The sequence below is a fragment of the Podarcis liolepis genome (genome assembly GCF_965112155.1).
Source record: "Podarcis liolepis genome assembly, chromosome: 4".
Taxonomy (NCBI): Eukaryota; Metazoa; Chordata; class Lepidosauria; order Squamata; family Lacertidae; genus Podarcis; species Podarcis liolepis.
Genome location: NC_139558.1, coordinates 32,952,929 through 32,969,400, shown reverse-complemented (window position 1 = coordinate 32,969,400; position 16,472 = coordinate 32,952,929). Strand labels below are relative to the sequence as shown.

Below are 16,472 nucleotides of genomic sequence, written 5' to 3'. Positions count from 1 at the left end.
CCCAGCCTAGAGGGAAAGCATCAAAAGACTTAACGGGCTGGCTAAAATCCCAGCCAAACTCCATTGCTCCCCAGAACTCTCCCTCATCAATAGGCACCTTAGCCTAGACAGCACTGGAAAAGCCAGGTTAGAAATCAGAATTGTGGCTGTAAGTGCTCCAGAGAAAGGTACTAGCTTCTTCTACTGCAGGTGGCTTGGTGGCAAGTAGATCTGAGGGAGTGATAGCTGGTCTTTTTTCTTTTGTTAGCCAGGACATGGGTTGTCTCTTCTAAGAGCTCACTTCCCCTTCCCCCCATAGGAAAAACCCTGGGGGGAGAATAAGAGAGGAGAAAGAAAACTGACCAAATTCATAAAGAGAAAGTAAAAAAAGGAACAAGGAGCCAAGGTAAATGTAAGAAAATAAGAAGCAGGAGCTCTGAAGTACTAGGGAGGGAAGGAACTGGAGATGTAATCTAAGGAGCTGGCTTATGCAGTCATTTTGGTACCATGTAACTCTGCCTTCTTAGGGAAGTTGGCGGGGAAAATAAAGTCACTGTTTTCTGGATGCCTCCTGCGTGAATCCCTAGGAAAAATGGATGGTGATATTATAGATGGCGCTGCTCGCTCCATGCGCCAACCCCCCCTCAACTTATCCAATGCCTTCTCCCTTTACACCTGACCCACCCACTCACAGCTCACCCCAACCCCTTTTTTACTCAGATATTGAAGTCTTGTACCAAAAATAGACAAAGGAGAACACTGTTGATGTTTATATACAGGTAACTTGCATCTTATGCTAAGGTTCAGTTACAGCAGTCTACAGTACAGTGGTACCTTGGGTTACATATGCTTCAGGTTACATACGCTTCAGGTTACAGACTCCGCTAACCCAGAAATAGTATCTCGGGTTAAGAACTTTGCTTCAGGATGAGAACAGAAATCGTGCTCTTGCGGCGCCACGGCAGCGGGAGGCCCCATTAGCTAAAATGGTGCTTCAGGTTAAGAACAGTTTCAGGTTAAGAACGGACCTCCGGAACAAATTAAGTACTTAACCGAAGGTACCACTGTACATGTATACATAAAAAACATATAAAACCAGGAACCCCTGGAACTGGGGACCCCACAAGGTGGAGGGCTTTCTCAGCAGCGGTGATCTCCCTGTGGAATATCCTCCCATCAGATGTCAAGGAGATAAAGAACTACACAACTTTTAGAAGATATCTGAAGGGAGCCTTGTATCAGGAAGTTTTTAATGTTTGACGTTTTATGTTTTTATACAGTATGTGCTGGAAGCCGCCCAGTGTGGCTGGAGAAACCCAGCCAGATGGGCAGGGATATAAAAAAATACGATTAATTATTGTTATTATTCAACTTACTTCACAGTGGCCACAAATCTGGATCACTTTAAAAGAGGTTTAGACAAATTCATGGCAGATAAGACAATCAATGGCTCCTATAGTCTATTGGAGGCAATATGCCTCTGAATGCCAGCTGCTGGGATTCTTAAGTGGGGAAAGAGCTGTTGCATTCAGGTCCTGCTTAGGGGCTTTTCATAGGCTTCTAGTTTGGCCATTGGGAGAAGAGGATGCTGTACCAGAAGGGCCCTTGGTGTAATCCAGCAGGGCTCTTCTTATGTTTGTACTTAAGCAAGCGTACATAACATAAAGGTTGCTGTATTGTGAGAATTTCATTCAAGATGATATTAAAAGGCATTCCAACTTAGGTTTTCTGCCTTTCCTGTTTGCTCTAAACAATGTATACTTACCCGTTCTACTTCCTGTGTTGTGTTGCTTAGTTGCCGGGCTAATAACTCTTTGCTAGTGTCCAATTTTATGCAGAGTTCCCGAGTAGATGCCAACTCTGACAGTACAGAAACTTTCTCCAGTTGCACGTCATGGAGTTCCTCCTCCATTTTCAAAAGAGACTTACCTAATGTAGAAATCTGTGACTTGTGGGCTTTTTCTGCTGCTAATTGCTGTGAAAACATGTGTTGATGAAGACAATTAACTTTTTGATAGAAATGTACCAGAACAATGCCTAGTAACTTTAGGGAAGGTCAATTACAGTTTTTGTTACCGTATTTTTCGCTCTATAAGACGCACCAGACCACAAGAAGCACCTAGTTTTGGAAGGAGGAAAACAAGAAAAAAATATTCTGAATTTCAGAAGCCAGAACAGCAAGAGGGATCACTGCGCAGTGAAAGCAGCAATCCCTCTTGATGTTCTGGCTTCTGGGATAGCTGCGCAGCCTGCATTCGCTCCATAAAATGCACACACATTTCCCCTTACTTTTTAGGAGGGAAAAAGTGAGTCTTACAGAGCAAAAAATACGGTAAATAATGATACCTTATCTTTTTCAAATACATAACTTCTAAGAGTTTCTGAAGTGAATTTAAAATAAAATTGTTAACTGTAAGCAGAATGTAAAATAAATATCTTGTGAACAAACCAGGAAACACTAGATGCAGCTACATTTCATTTATATCAATTATTAAAATAACTGGATTAAAATAACTGGATTAAAATAAAAGTGTCTAATCATCAAAATTTTGATTTTTGGCTGCAAAATCAGATTTCAGAGCTGGGGGTGGGGAGAAGATAGAATTATTAACTTTAGAAAACAAAAACATACATATTATTTCTTACCAACCACATTGTGTACAGGAACCATCTTAAGATACATAATGGTACCTAGAATATTGGTACTTAGAATACTGAACTCTCAGCTTGGTAAAAGTGTAGAATTCATACATTTACAGAAAAACAAGGGCTCACACCACATACTTATCCCAAACAGTCTCAAAAAGGTCAGAATGTGCAACAATCTAAGTAAGGTCAATGGTAGCTATTGCCATCAACTGGTGATCTGTGGTTTAGCTTAAAGCAATATGGTGGAAGCAGAACTGGAGGAGAAGCAAAGTGGCTGTGATCTCTCTGGGAACCCACATTTGCTTGGCCACACTAAGCCATGATTTGGTTTAGCATGGTGTGCAAATAGGGTCAGTGAATGATGGTGAGTGGAAGACCTCTTCCCTTTACAACAAATGTGCTTTCTGAAAGTACCTGTTGTAGCCCACATAACTGAGACATATGTCTCACAATAAACTTTATCCCTTAACACTCCCAATGGAGATGAAGAACAAGGGCGAAAGTGCTGAATGGAAATGAAAAAGCTCTACTGCCCAGCTATTAAATGAAAATGAAATTGTAAAAATGGATTGCTGAGGCTTTTCCAACTTACGTGCCCAATCTCTGTTTCAAGAGCCTCTGTTCGTTCTTTTAGTCTGCGGCTCTCAGATTCTGCACTGAGGAGCTCCAGTTGGACAGAGCTACAATTTGCTTCCATTTGTTGGAACTTGGATTCCCACTTTTCTGCTTGCTCATTGGCCCTATGGTAGTTATCCAAAAGATCTTGATTCTCCTTTTCCTGAAATTCAAAATTTGGTTTCATTTTTGAAATTTGAGGCCAGTTTACATATGCCATGCATAGTGGGACAGAAAATTAGCTTGCATAACCACAGAGCAGGAGCCATAGTGGTGTCCAACAGATGTTTTCGATTACAACTCCCAGCAGCATAGGTAACACCCAGTGATCATGGGAGTTCTAGTCAAAAACATCTGGAGGGCACCACATTGGCTACCCCTGTCCTAGAGCATAGAAAACACAACCTGTGTTACACCGCATATATTCTATCATTTGTATATATAATCACCTGAATGCTGCAATCCTTCCACAACTTTTTTGAGTGAAAGGTCATGGGAACTGGTTGCGTACACCCCATATTGTTAGACAATTGGAAAGAGAGCACATGGCTCTCTACTGCTACACTTTACAATATAAATGGATGAAAAAAAAGTGAACTGGCCCTTAGTAAACTATATTCACTTCAGTCCAGTTGTATGGTGGGTTTGCAGGACTAGTGGACATCTGAACTTCACTGTAGAAAGATGGACCTGCCATACAGGTACTGCTCAACTTGTACAACATACCCATGACCAATTTGGGAAGGGGAAGGGAACAAGACAGATGGGCAAGCACCAGCTGTATAGTGGGGAAGGGGAAGGGCTCTGACGTTGTTCCAAGTATACCACTGCAGCTCCTTCCTCTGTAAGATCTGCTGCAAGAAAATCAAAGCAGATGAGGAAATCCCTCAGTAAACTTTTGTGTTTAGTAAAAATACAAAAAATAGTCTCATGAATTTTGTAACTGCATGCAAGCATTTTTCAGCATGCAATGCATTTTGAATTGAGGCCTTAAATAACACTAAGGCAGCTCAGATGTGCATTGACCTTGCATGCCTTCTTCTACTGGGATTATCAAATTCTTTTTGCCTTTTGCACATGTGTCAGTACAGATTAATGCTGATGGAAAGCTTCTCCTTCCTTCTACAAACTTTTGAACTATTTGAGATCTTAATCAAAAGCTAGTATGGCTGCAAAGCTTTTGCAATCCATGGAACATAGACTATAAAAGTAATGTAGTTTCCCAGTACTGGCTGAGTGGAATCATTTTTTAGAGCAGGGATGGTGAATGGTCCAATGGACGAATTTGTTATCTCCCCCACCCCTTGCGGGCAAAATTTGACATCTGGTTGGGGTAGCCTACCTAACAATACCCTGATGTCACAATGACATCAAACAACCCTTTTTTGACTCAGGAGGAGTGCTTTGCAGGGCCCTTGCAAATTGCTCAGCAACATAGTATTTTGCATAGGGCTTTGCAAGGGTCTTGATACCTTGCAGAATGCTTTACAAGGGTCACTGTGAATGACCCAACAAAACTGTCAGCTCTCCTGCAGCATTTTGCACAGCACTCTCTGAAGGCTCAGTAAAACCTTTCAAATCATTAGAATGTAGACATAGGAATATGCTCCTTGACAGGAAGCACCCCATTAGACATTGCATGGTTTAGAAAACTTGCAGCTTTTCAAAGTATACATTTACTTTAGATTTCAGCATGCTCTTCAGTCTGGAAATATCTGTATGCCAATCTTCAGTTTTCGCCTTCAGATTATCAAGTTCATTCTGACATTCACTGAGTTTGTGATGCAGAATCTGTCAAAGAAATGTGAAACATTGTTTTAGGCAAGCATTTCATACTCTTTTCAGGTTTGACTACATTTTAGAAGTAGGATTAGGTGTTGTAAAGTGTTACAATTAAAGATGCATTCCTATATATAAAAGGAGAAATACGAACCTTCAAGATGAAACAAAATTCAAAATAAAATTTAGTTAGCAGAACAAGCCTGAAGCAACACACATGTGTGCACAACAGGGCTGGCCCAGGATATTTTGGCATCTGAGGGGAACCACAAAATGATGCCCTCCTCCCTGGCAGGGAAGAAGAGGTGAGTGAAGGTCCATGTCAGCAACAAGGGGGGAATAAAACTCTACACTGGGATCTACTGCTCTATGAGGCAGGCACCTACCACCTGAGCACTTGCTCATGGGTGGGCTGCCCTCCCCCACATGCCCATGGAGAAGACAAGAAACTGACTGAGATGATGGGGGTGTGACCAACAGATAAAGACCAGTCTGTGTTTCCTGTCTTCAGCAGCAAGAGAGCAGCATAACCCATATGATGGCATGTTAACCACCTCCAGAGAACATAGTGTTATGAGTAGTAGATAGGTAGCCGTGTTGGTCTGCCATAGTCAAAATAAAAAATTCCTTCCAGTAGCACCTTAAAGACCAACTAAGTTAGTTCTTGGTATGAGCTTTCGTGTGCATGCACACTTCTTCAGATACATAGTGTTATGAGTTTGTGGATACTAGACACCCTAAATTCCAGGGTCCAGGTGTTAGAATTTAATCAGTGTTTTGGAGTGTTAAAACTGAGTGCAAGACCTGTGTGTATTAAGCCACAGTGTATTAAGCCAGACCCTGTAAATTAAACTGCCTGCTATTCTCTGCTAATCCTTAAATTAAGTAAAATGCTAAGGGCTAATTAAGCCAGGCTAACTTCCTTGTGAGGAAATCACCTGGGGTGATAGGCTATTAAGAAGACTAAAAGAAAGGTAAAGGATCCCTGACCATTAAGTCCAGTCACGAACAACTCTGGGGTTGCGGCGCTCATCTCACTTTACTGGCCAAGGGAGCCTACATTTGTCTGCAGACAGTTTTTCCAGGTCATGTGGCCAGCATGACTAAGCCGCTTCTGGCGAAACCAGAGCAGCACACGGAAATGCCGTTTACCTTCCTGCCAGAGCGGTACCTATATATCTACTTGCACTTTGATGTGCTTTCGAACTGCTAGGTTGGCAGGAGCTGGGATCAAGCAATGGGAGCTCACCCTGTCGCGGGGATTCAAAGACTATAGAGGATCAAAGGGACTCTGTGTGGAATGACAAATGGTTGTAACCCCTGCTCAAAAGCTAAAGCAAGAAGAAGTGTGCAGTTAGGGCTGTGATGTAATGTGGTAGTAAAGCAGCGAGCTGGAGACAGAGGCAGAGACCACCATGGCTGATGCTCGTTTGAATCCAGAGCTGTGCCTATGGAGGAAGCAAGACCCAGAGTGATGCTGGGAACCCCTCCATCATAGGCTCAGGTTGTATTTATCTGTAAACAAACCATATATCATAAAGACACCTGTGCCTAATTTTCTTAAAAGAAACACAAACCCTGGAACTCCCTAGAACACGGGTGTCAAACACAAGGCCCGCGGGCCAAATCCGGCCCGCCAGCCCTCGTCATGTGGCCCGTGTAGCCGCTGCCGGCCGCCAGCCTTCACCTTTTATTCCCGCTTTTTTTTTTTGGACACAAGAAAGCCGCCTCTTCAGTGCATGCGCGGCAGCCTACAAGCCAGAGAATGTCTGCCCTCTAGCGGCGCCGGCCGTTCTACACAGGAAACCTCCACTTTACATGCATTCAGGAAACCTCCACTTGTTTTTATCTTGAGCGCATGCCATCCTGTGATGTGACAGATCCAACGGCTGCCTGAACCCTTCTCTCCTCTACTGTAAGTTATTACTTACATTATTACAAAGAACAGTAATAATTGAATGCAGTGACAATAATTTATGATAATAAAGAATGGACACATAGTCCTACAGATACAACCGGCTCTTTGAGGGTGACCAAACTGCTGATGCAGCCGCCGATGAATTTGAGTTTGACACCCCTGCCCTACACCCCTGCCCTAGAATCTTGCACTGCTCAGAGATTGAGGGTAGTGTGGAACAATATCCTCCCTGTTGTTGGTTAATCGTTTAGTCGCTCCGTGACCCCCATGGACCAGAGCACACCAGGCACTCCTGTCCTCCCTAGTTAGTTACAAAACAGTTCCTGGTTAATAGTGGGAAGGTAAATATGAGTTGTATTCAAATCTGCCAACATATACCTGATTCTCCTCCTTAAAGCTATATAGCTGTTTTTGTAGATTATCATTCTCCCGAATTAACCCTTCTTTCTCTTCGCTAGTCTGAGCAAGTTCATTATTAGATTCATCCAAAAGCTGATGTAGTTTGGTAATATCCTGTTCACACCTACAGAGTGCTTCAGTAGAATGCCTGGGCAGTAAATTATAAAATGCAAAATACATTTTACATAAAAATGTTATTGCAAAACAAGGGTATGAAAATGTCCCTTCATCAAATGTTTTTAGATAGAAGTATACCAATAATTATGTTTATTTAATAAAACATTTTTAAAATATTGAATATGTCTAATATTACAAGTTATAAATACAGAATAGATTAATTTATATATGTTAATTCTAACAGAATAGTTCAAGTTAAGTAAAAATAACTTTAAAAGAAAGAACGAAATCCAGAGTTTATGTCTTACTTTGTTGATTTCTCCATATCAGAAAGTAGGCACTTCAAATCTGAAATAGTCTTTTCCTTGAAAATAAATAAAAATGTATTTTTCCTCAGTTAGTAAAAAAGAGATGAACAAAACAGGAAATAGTTTGTTTTTTTCATGTCAGTTTCTTTTGTTCAGTAATACTTTATAAGATTAAGGCTGCAATTCTAATCATCCTTATATGAGAGTAAACTCCAATGAACAGAGCAGGATTTACTTCTGAGTAATTGTACATAAGCTTGCACTCCACAGGTTTTTAACATTTTGACTGCAATCCTATACACACTTGCTTGGGAATAAGTCTCATTGAGCTCAGTGGGGCTTAGTTCTAAGTAGACATGCATTTGATTGCAATGTTAGGCTGCCAGAACAGCAAAATAAATATGGTAGAGATTTAATATCATGGCACATGCAAACTTTGCAGCAAAAGTCTCAGAAATCTCTGAACTGTGGTGCTGGAAGGGGGTGGGATTAACCCTTTCATGTGACATGGTTTCCTCAATCAAAATGCCCCCTAAAGTTGCTATTAGAATCTCAACATATACAACATAGTGGTTACAGAGTCTCTGACTGCAAGACCTACAAACAGCATGTACAGGGTAGAAAGTTATTTGCAAAAAAATTATAGCATTTTAACAGTTTTCTAAATGGTTGTAAAGTTCCTCATTCTATATTTGAAACTGTATACTTAAAAGTCATAATCAAATTATTAGTAGTATTGAAAGGTGTATGTTTAAACTAAATCTAAAAAGCACCAATTTGAATAAGCAGAATGTTTTAACCGTACTAATCCACGTATTTGCATATTAAAACAGAATTACTCAAAAATAATCCACAGAAATGTCAATTTTCCATCACTAGCACAACTCATGCCATTTGTACCATTTACTTTGTCCAATATGCCTGTAATGTGTACTTTCAAAAGCTACATGCCAAATATGAAGTCTCCTTCCTGCACAAGCACAAAAAAGTTCTAAATGTGATGAATCTTAAATACCTAAACATTTACATATCAAACTTACTTTAAGGGCCAAGCTTTCTTCAAGGGAGGCAACTTTATCTGCTTTCTCTTCCAGAAGCTCATGTAAAGAATCCTTTTCTGTATCAAGTTCAGTTATTGTGTCATTGAGTGTACAAATATCTTCTTGTTGAACAAGATTTTGTTTTGAAAGCTTTTCTGGAAATATTATAATAAAATTTCATTATTTTATCAGTTTAAAATAACCTTTGGTAAATAGGCTGTGATCAAGCAACAACTCTGATGAGCATACAAATATTTATTATGCATGTACAAGTTCCACTCCCCCTACATTCTGGCCAAACTGCAAACTTTTAGCTAAGATAGTCTTGCAGAAAAAAAACAATGAACAGTCTTGTGACATCTTAAAGGCCAACAATTTATTGCAGCATAAGATTTTGTGGAGTACAGTCCACTTCATTTTATCCTGAGTTGTTGGTGTATGTACATGATTGGGGGCGGGGAGGTGGGGAGAAACTGGAAACAATGAGGTCAGAAGAAAATGAAATACAATGGACAGTCACAATTTCCTTAGTAAAAGTGACCATTCACAAAAAGAAGAGTTAATCACAAGACAACCTGACATTGCTAAGTTACTTAATACATATAGTGCGATTTTTAAAAAATCTATTGTGCTCATTCTATCCACAATGATAGCACTGAAGCTCCCTCACCTCTCATGCCCAGGCCTGGGGAGGAAGTGAACAATGGGGGAAACTGGTCTAGCTACTCACCACTTGCCACAGAATATAAATCCACTATACATCTGTAGCACTATTATTGCCATGTTTTCCAATAATTTTCAAATGCTTCTAAATAACTTTATATAAATACAGCACAAACACCATCACATGGATGTGTCCTTAATTGTCAAACTTGGCCCAAGTAGCCAAGAAAATTGAACTTTTCTGTAGCAGCATTTTGGGGCTCTATACTTTGCGTCACATTCTTGTAATGACACAGGCTGTGGGTAGCCAATGAGGTATGTTCCAGTTTTTGTAAGACTAAAATTTCCATCATTCCTGACCACTGCCATGGTGACCATGGCTTATGGGAAATCATAGTCCAAAATGATATGGAGGGTACCTCATTGGCTACCCCTTTTCTATGCAAAGTACACCTCTCTGTGCCTAAGGCTTGTGGGATGCAGTTTTGTTACCGTTTTTACAGTAATATAAAGTGCTTGGATCAAGGAGATTTCAATCATGACCTCGGTGAGCAAAGCAGCAAATTTAAATCACTGATTTACATATTAAATATTATTTATTATTCAGATACTTCCTATATAAAGAAGTACATATTCACTGGTACTAAAGTCATAGAAACAAATATTCCTGACTAAATAATCACAGAACTTAGGCAGAAACTTGGCACAAAATAGATGTAAAATATCATCCATATGGATTAGTGGGTGACACTTGTAGACTTGCCAGTCTCTGGCCCCAGTCATTGTTATTAATAATTCATTTCTATGCCCAAAACTCATAAAAATGTGGTCTGCAGAATCACAATTAAAACTAAAATGACATAACAAATGAAATCAAGCAGAATACATTCAAGAAACAGAAATGCCGGATTACAAATATGAGTCACTCAACAAGGTTATAAAAACAGGAAATTGTTTTCATAAATAGGCTTGGTGAAATAACCAAGTCTTAATTTGGCACTTTCAGCTAATTACAAACAATGCCAACTTGATTTTACTAGGTAGAGTTTCATAATCCCAGTGCCAAATGCACAATTCTTCTTAAGGATAGTCTGACACTATCAGGCACCATCAGACATTTCTCAGAGGCAGGTTGCAAAAGTCAGGCAGGGGTATAAGGAGTAAGGTAAGATTTTAAGCCGCAGGTGTTTAGGCTTAATATACTTAATAGTAAGACCTTGAAGATAGTTTGGTAGCATACTGCTAGCCAAATGCTATCACAATATAGGTGTTATATTTTGTCAATAGCCAGCACCTGATAACCAGGCTGCATAATTCTGCACCAGCCTCAAGGGTAGACCCACATAAAATCACACTGCAATGGTCCAATAAATAATCCTGTATAAAATATATTTTAAAAATGACTCAAAGGTTGGCATTTGAAACTTACCATTTTTTTCATCTAGACACGTAATTTTATCTTGAATGAGCTGTAATTCATATTTTTTCTTTGAGAGTTGTCGTTGGGCCTCTGCAATGTTATGCTCCATTTTTTCATTCATAATGCTAAAAATTAACAAAGGGCAATTGAAATTTATCTTTTCACACAAAGTTTGCACTAACACTAAAAGGGATCTCATGATAAATGGCAACTAATTAATAGCTAGTGACTATAGAGCAATGGAATTTTGTGAACGCGTAATTAACAGTTAATAAAAGCTAAGCACAAGCTACGGAACTCTTCAAACAGAAGTCAGTGCAAATCAGGTATCAGGTAATTTAGAATTAGTGTATGAAATAAGCCAACTTAACTAAAGAGAAGCTATTGCCAAAGTAGAACATACAGTATATCACCATCCTTTTAAACTACATTATTATTTATATCCCATTAATAAGCCTACTTTGTATCTCAAAAAGTTAAAATTATAGCCAGTCAACAGACACAAACTTTGAAACATAAAATATTTGATTCAACACATATTTCAGTTACCTCAGTGAAGCATTAGTTGCTTTTTGCCTGCTTAGCTCACTTTCAAAATCTACTGCTCTTTTTGCCAATATTTTCATCTCCATTTCTAGAGACTCGATTGTCTCCTTCATTAAAGCCATCTTTGATGTTTGATCTAATCGCTCATTGTCAAGCTGAGACATTAAAGTGACAAGGAATTATTACTTTATATAACATCCAACTACCTCAATTAACATATGCTTTTACCTAGGAATTATTTATGTTGCCTTTTCAGACTTTTTATAGAATTATAGAATCGTAGAGTTGGAAGGAACCCAAGGGTCATCGAGTCCAACCCCTTTGCAATGCAGGAATCTCAGCTAAAGCATCCATGACCGATGACCATCCAACCTCTGCTTAAAAGCCTCCAAAGAAGTTGTCTCCACACAAATGCACAGAGTATGGGAGACAAGCAAGATGAATTGGAGCTTTTAATTCAGGATTGCAAGTATGACCTGGTAGGCATTATTGAAACCTGGTGGGATGAGACCCATGACTTGGAATGTAGAAACTGAGGGGTAGAACCTGTTTTAAAGGAATAGACCAAGCAGGAAGGGAGGAAGAGTAGCATTATATGTAAAGGATGTGTATACCTGTGAAGAAATCCATGACTTGGAGCATGGAAAGCAGACTGAGAGTATATGGATAAAGATTGTAAGAGAAAGAAACAACAGTGACTTTACTGTGGGGATCTGATATAGACTGCCAAGCCAGACAGAAGACTTGGATGATGCAGCAGAGCCCCCCTCCAATGCAGCGAAGCATTAACCACACTAGGGACCCAACCAGTCAGTCTCCCTCTGCTAGATTTAATAAGCCAGGAGGAACAGGGCTCAAGGCGCATGTGGTCAGATGCATTGCCACCAGCACCTTGTCCACCTCAACTGATTGCATTATCTTAATCAAGACAGCCAAATGTAACACGATGCATAGCAGAGCAAGGACCTGATTAGCTGAAAATTAGGCAGTTCTTTAATGGACAAATTGGGAGTATTGATGCTCTGTTGCCAAAGCACACAAAACCCTGGAGATAACCCTGAATGGAGAGCAAATCAGTCTCCTATTTTCTTTTCCAGTAAGACTGTATCTTATATACTACAGTTTCTAGGACTAATTCCTTAAGAATATATTTCCCTTTAATAAAGGTTACAGTGAGAATCGAAACTCTTTGTTACAATAAGCCCACTGGCTACTGGCCCGTTTCTGGGCACAACTGAAATGTTGGTCATGAGCTATAAAGCCCTATACACCTTGGGTCCAGGCTATTTCCCTAGATAAGCCTGACCAGGTTTTGAAATCTTCAGGGGACACCTTTCTCTCCGTTTGCCACCCTCACAGGCACATTTGGTGGGGACATGAGAGAGGGCCTTTTTGGTGGCTGCTCTCATATTGTGGAACTCTAGTCCATGGGAGCTTAGTTTTGCCCTCTCTCTCCTTTCGCTGGCAGGCAGGCTTTTTTTGTTTAGATAGGCCTTTGGCAACTATTGTGGCAGGGTCATTTAATGGTATGAAATGCATATTTTCTCCTCCTCTTGTTGTTGGGTTTTTAAATGGTTAAGCTGTTTCAATTCAATGGCGTTTTTATTATGGTAACTTATTTATTTATTTATATGTACTTATAACTGTTTGGTGTGCTTTTTAGCTGTATCTGTATTTAATGCATGTTGTGAGCCACCTTGGATCTGACTCCTACACTGGGAGAAAGGCAAGATATAAATAAATAAACAAACAAATAAAGCTCTGTATAGATTACTAAATAGAAAAATAAGAATTAATGCATACAAATAATTGCATGTTTCTTGAATAATGTAGTAAGTGTTGTATATTTATACAAAAAAATCATTCAATGTATCTTTTCAATGTCTCTGTCCTTACAGGCTTCTAACCACTTGTTTAATGTTATATCTACCATATCTTTAAAATAAGGAAACATTTTCCCTTACACTCTGAACATTTAACTCCAGTTCCTCAACTCTCTGTTCCAGGTGAGCTTTTTCATTAAATGCAGTCTCTTGAGCAATCTATATCAAACAAAAACATAAATCAAATACACTTAGTATAATAACATTTAATCTATTAGATTAGATTAGATACTACACAACGGTCTTGGCAATTTCTTATGTTGAACAGATGTGGCACAAACGAATTTGGATAAAAAGTCAAACCTTTAACCTCTCTCTCAAGCTATCTCGTTCAGTGGACATCCTTCGGAAATCAGAAATAGCTGCATCCCTTTCTGTTTCCACACGCCTCAAAACAGCCTGTGCAGTCATCGCAGTTTTGGATGCTTTCGGGACTTTCATAGCTTCTTTTCGCAGTTGACTTATTTCTTCCTGGGCCTATCATTCAAAATTAAAACTCAGATGCAGATTTGTCCAATTCAAGACAACTTAAATTGTAACTAGCCTACCAAAGACAAAACTGGAACCAACTTACTTCAGCAGATATATACAAAGTGAATACAACCCATAATATCACATCCACGAATAGCCCAAGCAACAGAGACGGCCTGTTGTTATTAAAACCTGCTTAGGTTGGGAGCTAACCAGAGGCATCAGGCTGGCACTGTGGAAACGTGATCCTGGAATAAATCAATCCTTGATCTAATTCATCAGTGTTCTTTCTATGTTCTTAATAGTTTGTATAGGAGCAGCCGGCAGGGAAGAGTGTCACCGTGGAACTATCCTGGCAGCAGGATTACTGCTGTGTATCAGGATGGTGAAGAGGTAAGGCAAAGTAGCAATTCAGTTATGGTGGTTTAGGCATACCAGCAGCGCCAAACCAGCATACCTGACACTATATTTGAACCACCCTGTCGTCACTATCACCCTCCTTCACCTCATCCTGCTACATGGCAGCAGCAGTGCTACTAGGTCAGGTCTGTGGCACCACCCCTTCCCACTAGCTGCTGCTCACATTACTTTCCATGATGGATCCCAAAAGAAGAGATAACATCTATTCATTCATTCATTCATTTATTCTCTTCAAAATTTCAAAACTTTTCTTCCCAATGTAAATGTACAAGCAGGATACAATAATAAATTATAGTAGTACAAAAAAGAGGGAAATATTTTAAAAATCCAAATCATAAATCTCTCTGCATATAAAATCAGGCTATACAAACAAAGCAGAAAATAAATTGAAACCTAAGTGCAGGAAGCCTAGAAAAACAAAAACATTTTAACAAACTGTTTAAGTCTACAATAAGGCAGTCCTATATCCCTCCAGAAAGAGAAATTCCAGAGTTTATGTGCCAAAAGTAGGAGCCCACATTTTAAGTACTTGCACATCATAAATCGGGACACGGGTGGCGCTGTGGGTTAAACCACTGAGCCTAGGACTTGCCGATCAGAAGGTCACCGGTTCGAATCCCTGCAACGGGGTGAGCTCCCGTTGCTCGGTCTCTGCTCCTGCCAACCTAGCAGTTCGAAAGCATGTCAAAGTGCAAGTAGATAAATAGGTACCGCTCCGGCAGGAAGGTAAACGGCGTTTCCGTGCGCTGCTCTGGTTTGCCGGGAGCAGCTTAGTCATGCTGGCCACATGACCTGGAAGCTATACGCCAGCTCCCTTGGCCAATAAAATGAGATGAGTGCCGTAACCTCAGAGTCAGCCACGACTGGACCTAATGGTCAGGGGTCCCTTTACATCATAAATCCTGAGGACGACAAACCTTCAACAATGCCTCCTAAGACAATCTTAAGGTAAACAGCTCCCAAACACTTTAAGATTTTATATTTTGTCAGAAATTGTTCTTACCAGAATATTCCATATGCCTGTAAAGATTACCTGATCATAAAGTTGAATAACTTTGTCTCTTTCTGCTGTGAGAACCTTGATGTTGCCTTGAACTTCTGCCATGTGACGTTCATATCTTTCCAGCATTGTCTTATATTCATCACGGTCTCTCAACATTTGCTGAAATTCTGGATCAGATTTACACCCCTAAACAGTTAATGAAGAGAAGTTGATTTCCTTTTCTACTGCTTTTGATTTATCAATCAATCAATCAATAACATCCATAAATCACAAACTTTAGAATTTGATTGGATTATCCAGTTTTAAATTATTCAGGAAGATGGTGGGTGATATCCAACTAAGTCTTAATCAATGACTTTAAGTCTATTGAATTCAATTAATCTACTCTATAACCATTGGATATCATTCTGCCTGTTCAGTTCATATTAACCTGTGCACAATTAACTATTCTGAAATGCTTTTTGTTAGATACTATGTAGAATGTGTAAGGGACGCAGGTGGCGCTGTGGGTAAAACCTCAGCGCCTAGGACTTGCCGATCGTCAGGTCAGCGGTTCAAATCCCTGCAGCAGGGTGTGCTCCCGTTGCTCGGTCCCAGCGCCTGCCAACCTAGCAGTTCGAAAGCACCCCCGGGTGCAAGTAGATAAATAGGGACCGCTCTGGCGGGAAGGTAAACGGCGTTTCTGTGTGCTGCGCTGGCTCGCCAGATGCAGCTTGTCACGCTGGCCACGTGACCCGGAAGTGTCTTCGGACAGCGCTGGCCCCCGGCCTCTTAAGCGAGATGGGCGCACAACCCTAGAGTCGGACACGACTGGCCCGTACGGGCAGGGGTACCTTTACCTTTACCTTATGTAGAATGTGATTAATTCTATTGCAATGAGTCTAAATAAAGATTTAAGTTGACAGATACCTTGAAAAATAGTATAAACTTAGGTACATATCACAAAGCTAGAAACGACAAAAAATAATGTAGTACAACATCTTCCCAATGACAGAACCATCCATCTACCAATCCATCATCAATGAGTCCTTGCAATCCAAACAGCAGTATGCAGCAACCAGATAGCATGCATACCAGAAAATGCAACCTGTATTTTGTATGTATTAGGCTGAAATTCTAACTTATCAGGAGGCAAGTTCCATTGAACTCATTGGGCCCGCTTCTGAGTAGAAATGCACAGAACTGCATTGTAAAGCTGCTTAAATCTTACTGACTTCAACAGGATTTAGGTAGTCTGATTAATTTACTTCAGTCCCTCGCTA

The 16,472-nt window shown here is 40.1% G+C and overlaps 1 protein-coding gene across 16 annotated transcripts in view; it reads right to left on the bottom strand.

Moving 5' to 3' along the window:
* TSGA10 (testis specific 10) overlaps window positions 1–16,472 on the bottom strand; it is a 38,535-nt gene that overhangs the window by 10,012 nt on the left and 12,051 nt on the right. For all 16 annotated transcript variants that reach the window (XR_014525773.1, XM_083501694.1, XM_083501693.1 and 13 more), the window contains 11 exons: window positions 15,241–15,396; window positions 13,620–13,793; window positions 13,398–13,475; window positions 11,437–11,588; window positions 10,897–11,012; window positions 8,805–8,959; window positions 7,765–7,820; window positions 7,319–7,487; window positions 4,924–5,034; window positions 3,221–3,406; window positions 1,745–1,954 (listed from right to left, as the gene is read on the bottom strand). Coding sequence is in view for 15 of the 16 variants with exons in the window: in XM_083501694.1 (XP_083357820.1) it covers window positions 1,745–1,954; window positions 3,221–3,406; window positions 4,924–5,034; window positions 7,319–7,487; window positions 7,765–7,820; window positions 8,805–8,959; window positions 10,897–11,012; window positions 11,437–11,588; window positions 13,398–13,475; window positions 13,620–13,793; window positions 15,241–15,396 (1,563 nt within the window). In the remaining variant the exon portion in view is untranslated. The remainder of the gene's footprint in view (window positions 1–1,744; window positions 1,955–3,220; window positions 3,407–4,923; window positions 5,035–7,318; window positions 7,488–7,764; window positions 7,821–8,804; window positions 8,960–10,896; window positions 11,013–11,436; window positions 11,589–13,397; window positions 13,476–13,619; window positions 13,794–15,240; window positions 15,397–16,472) is intronic.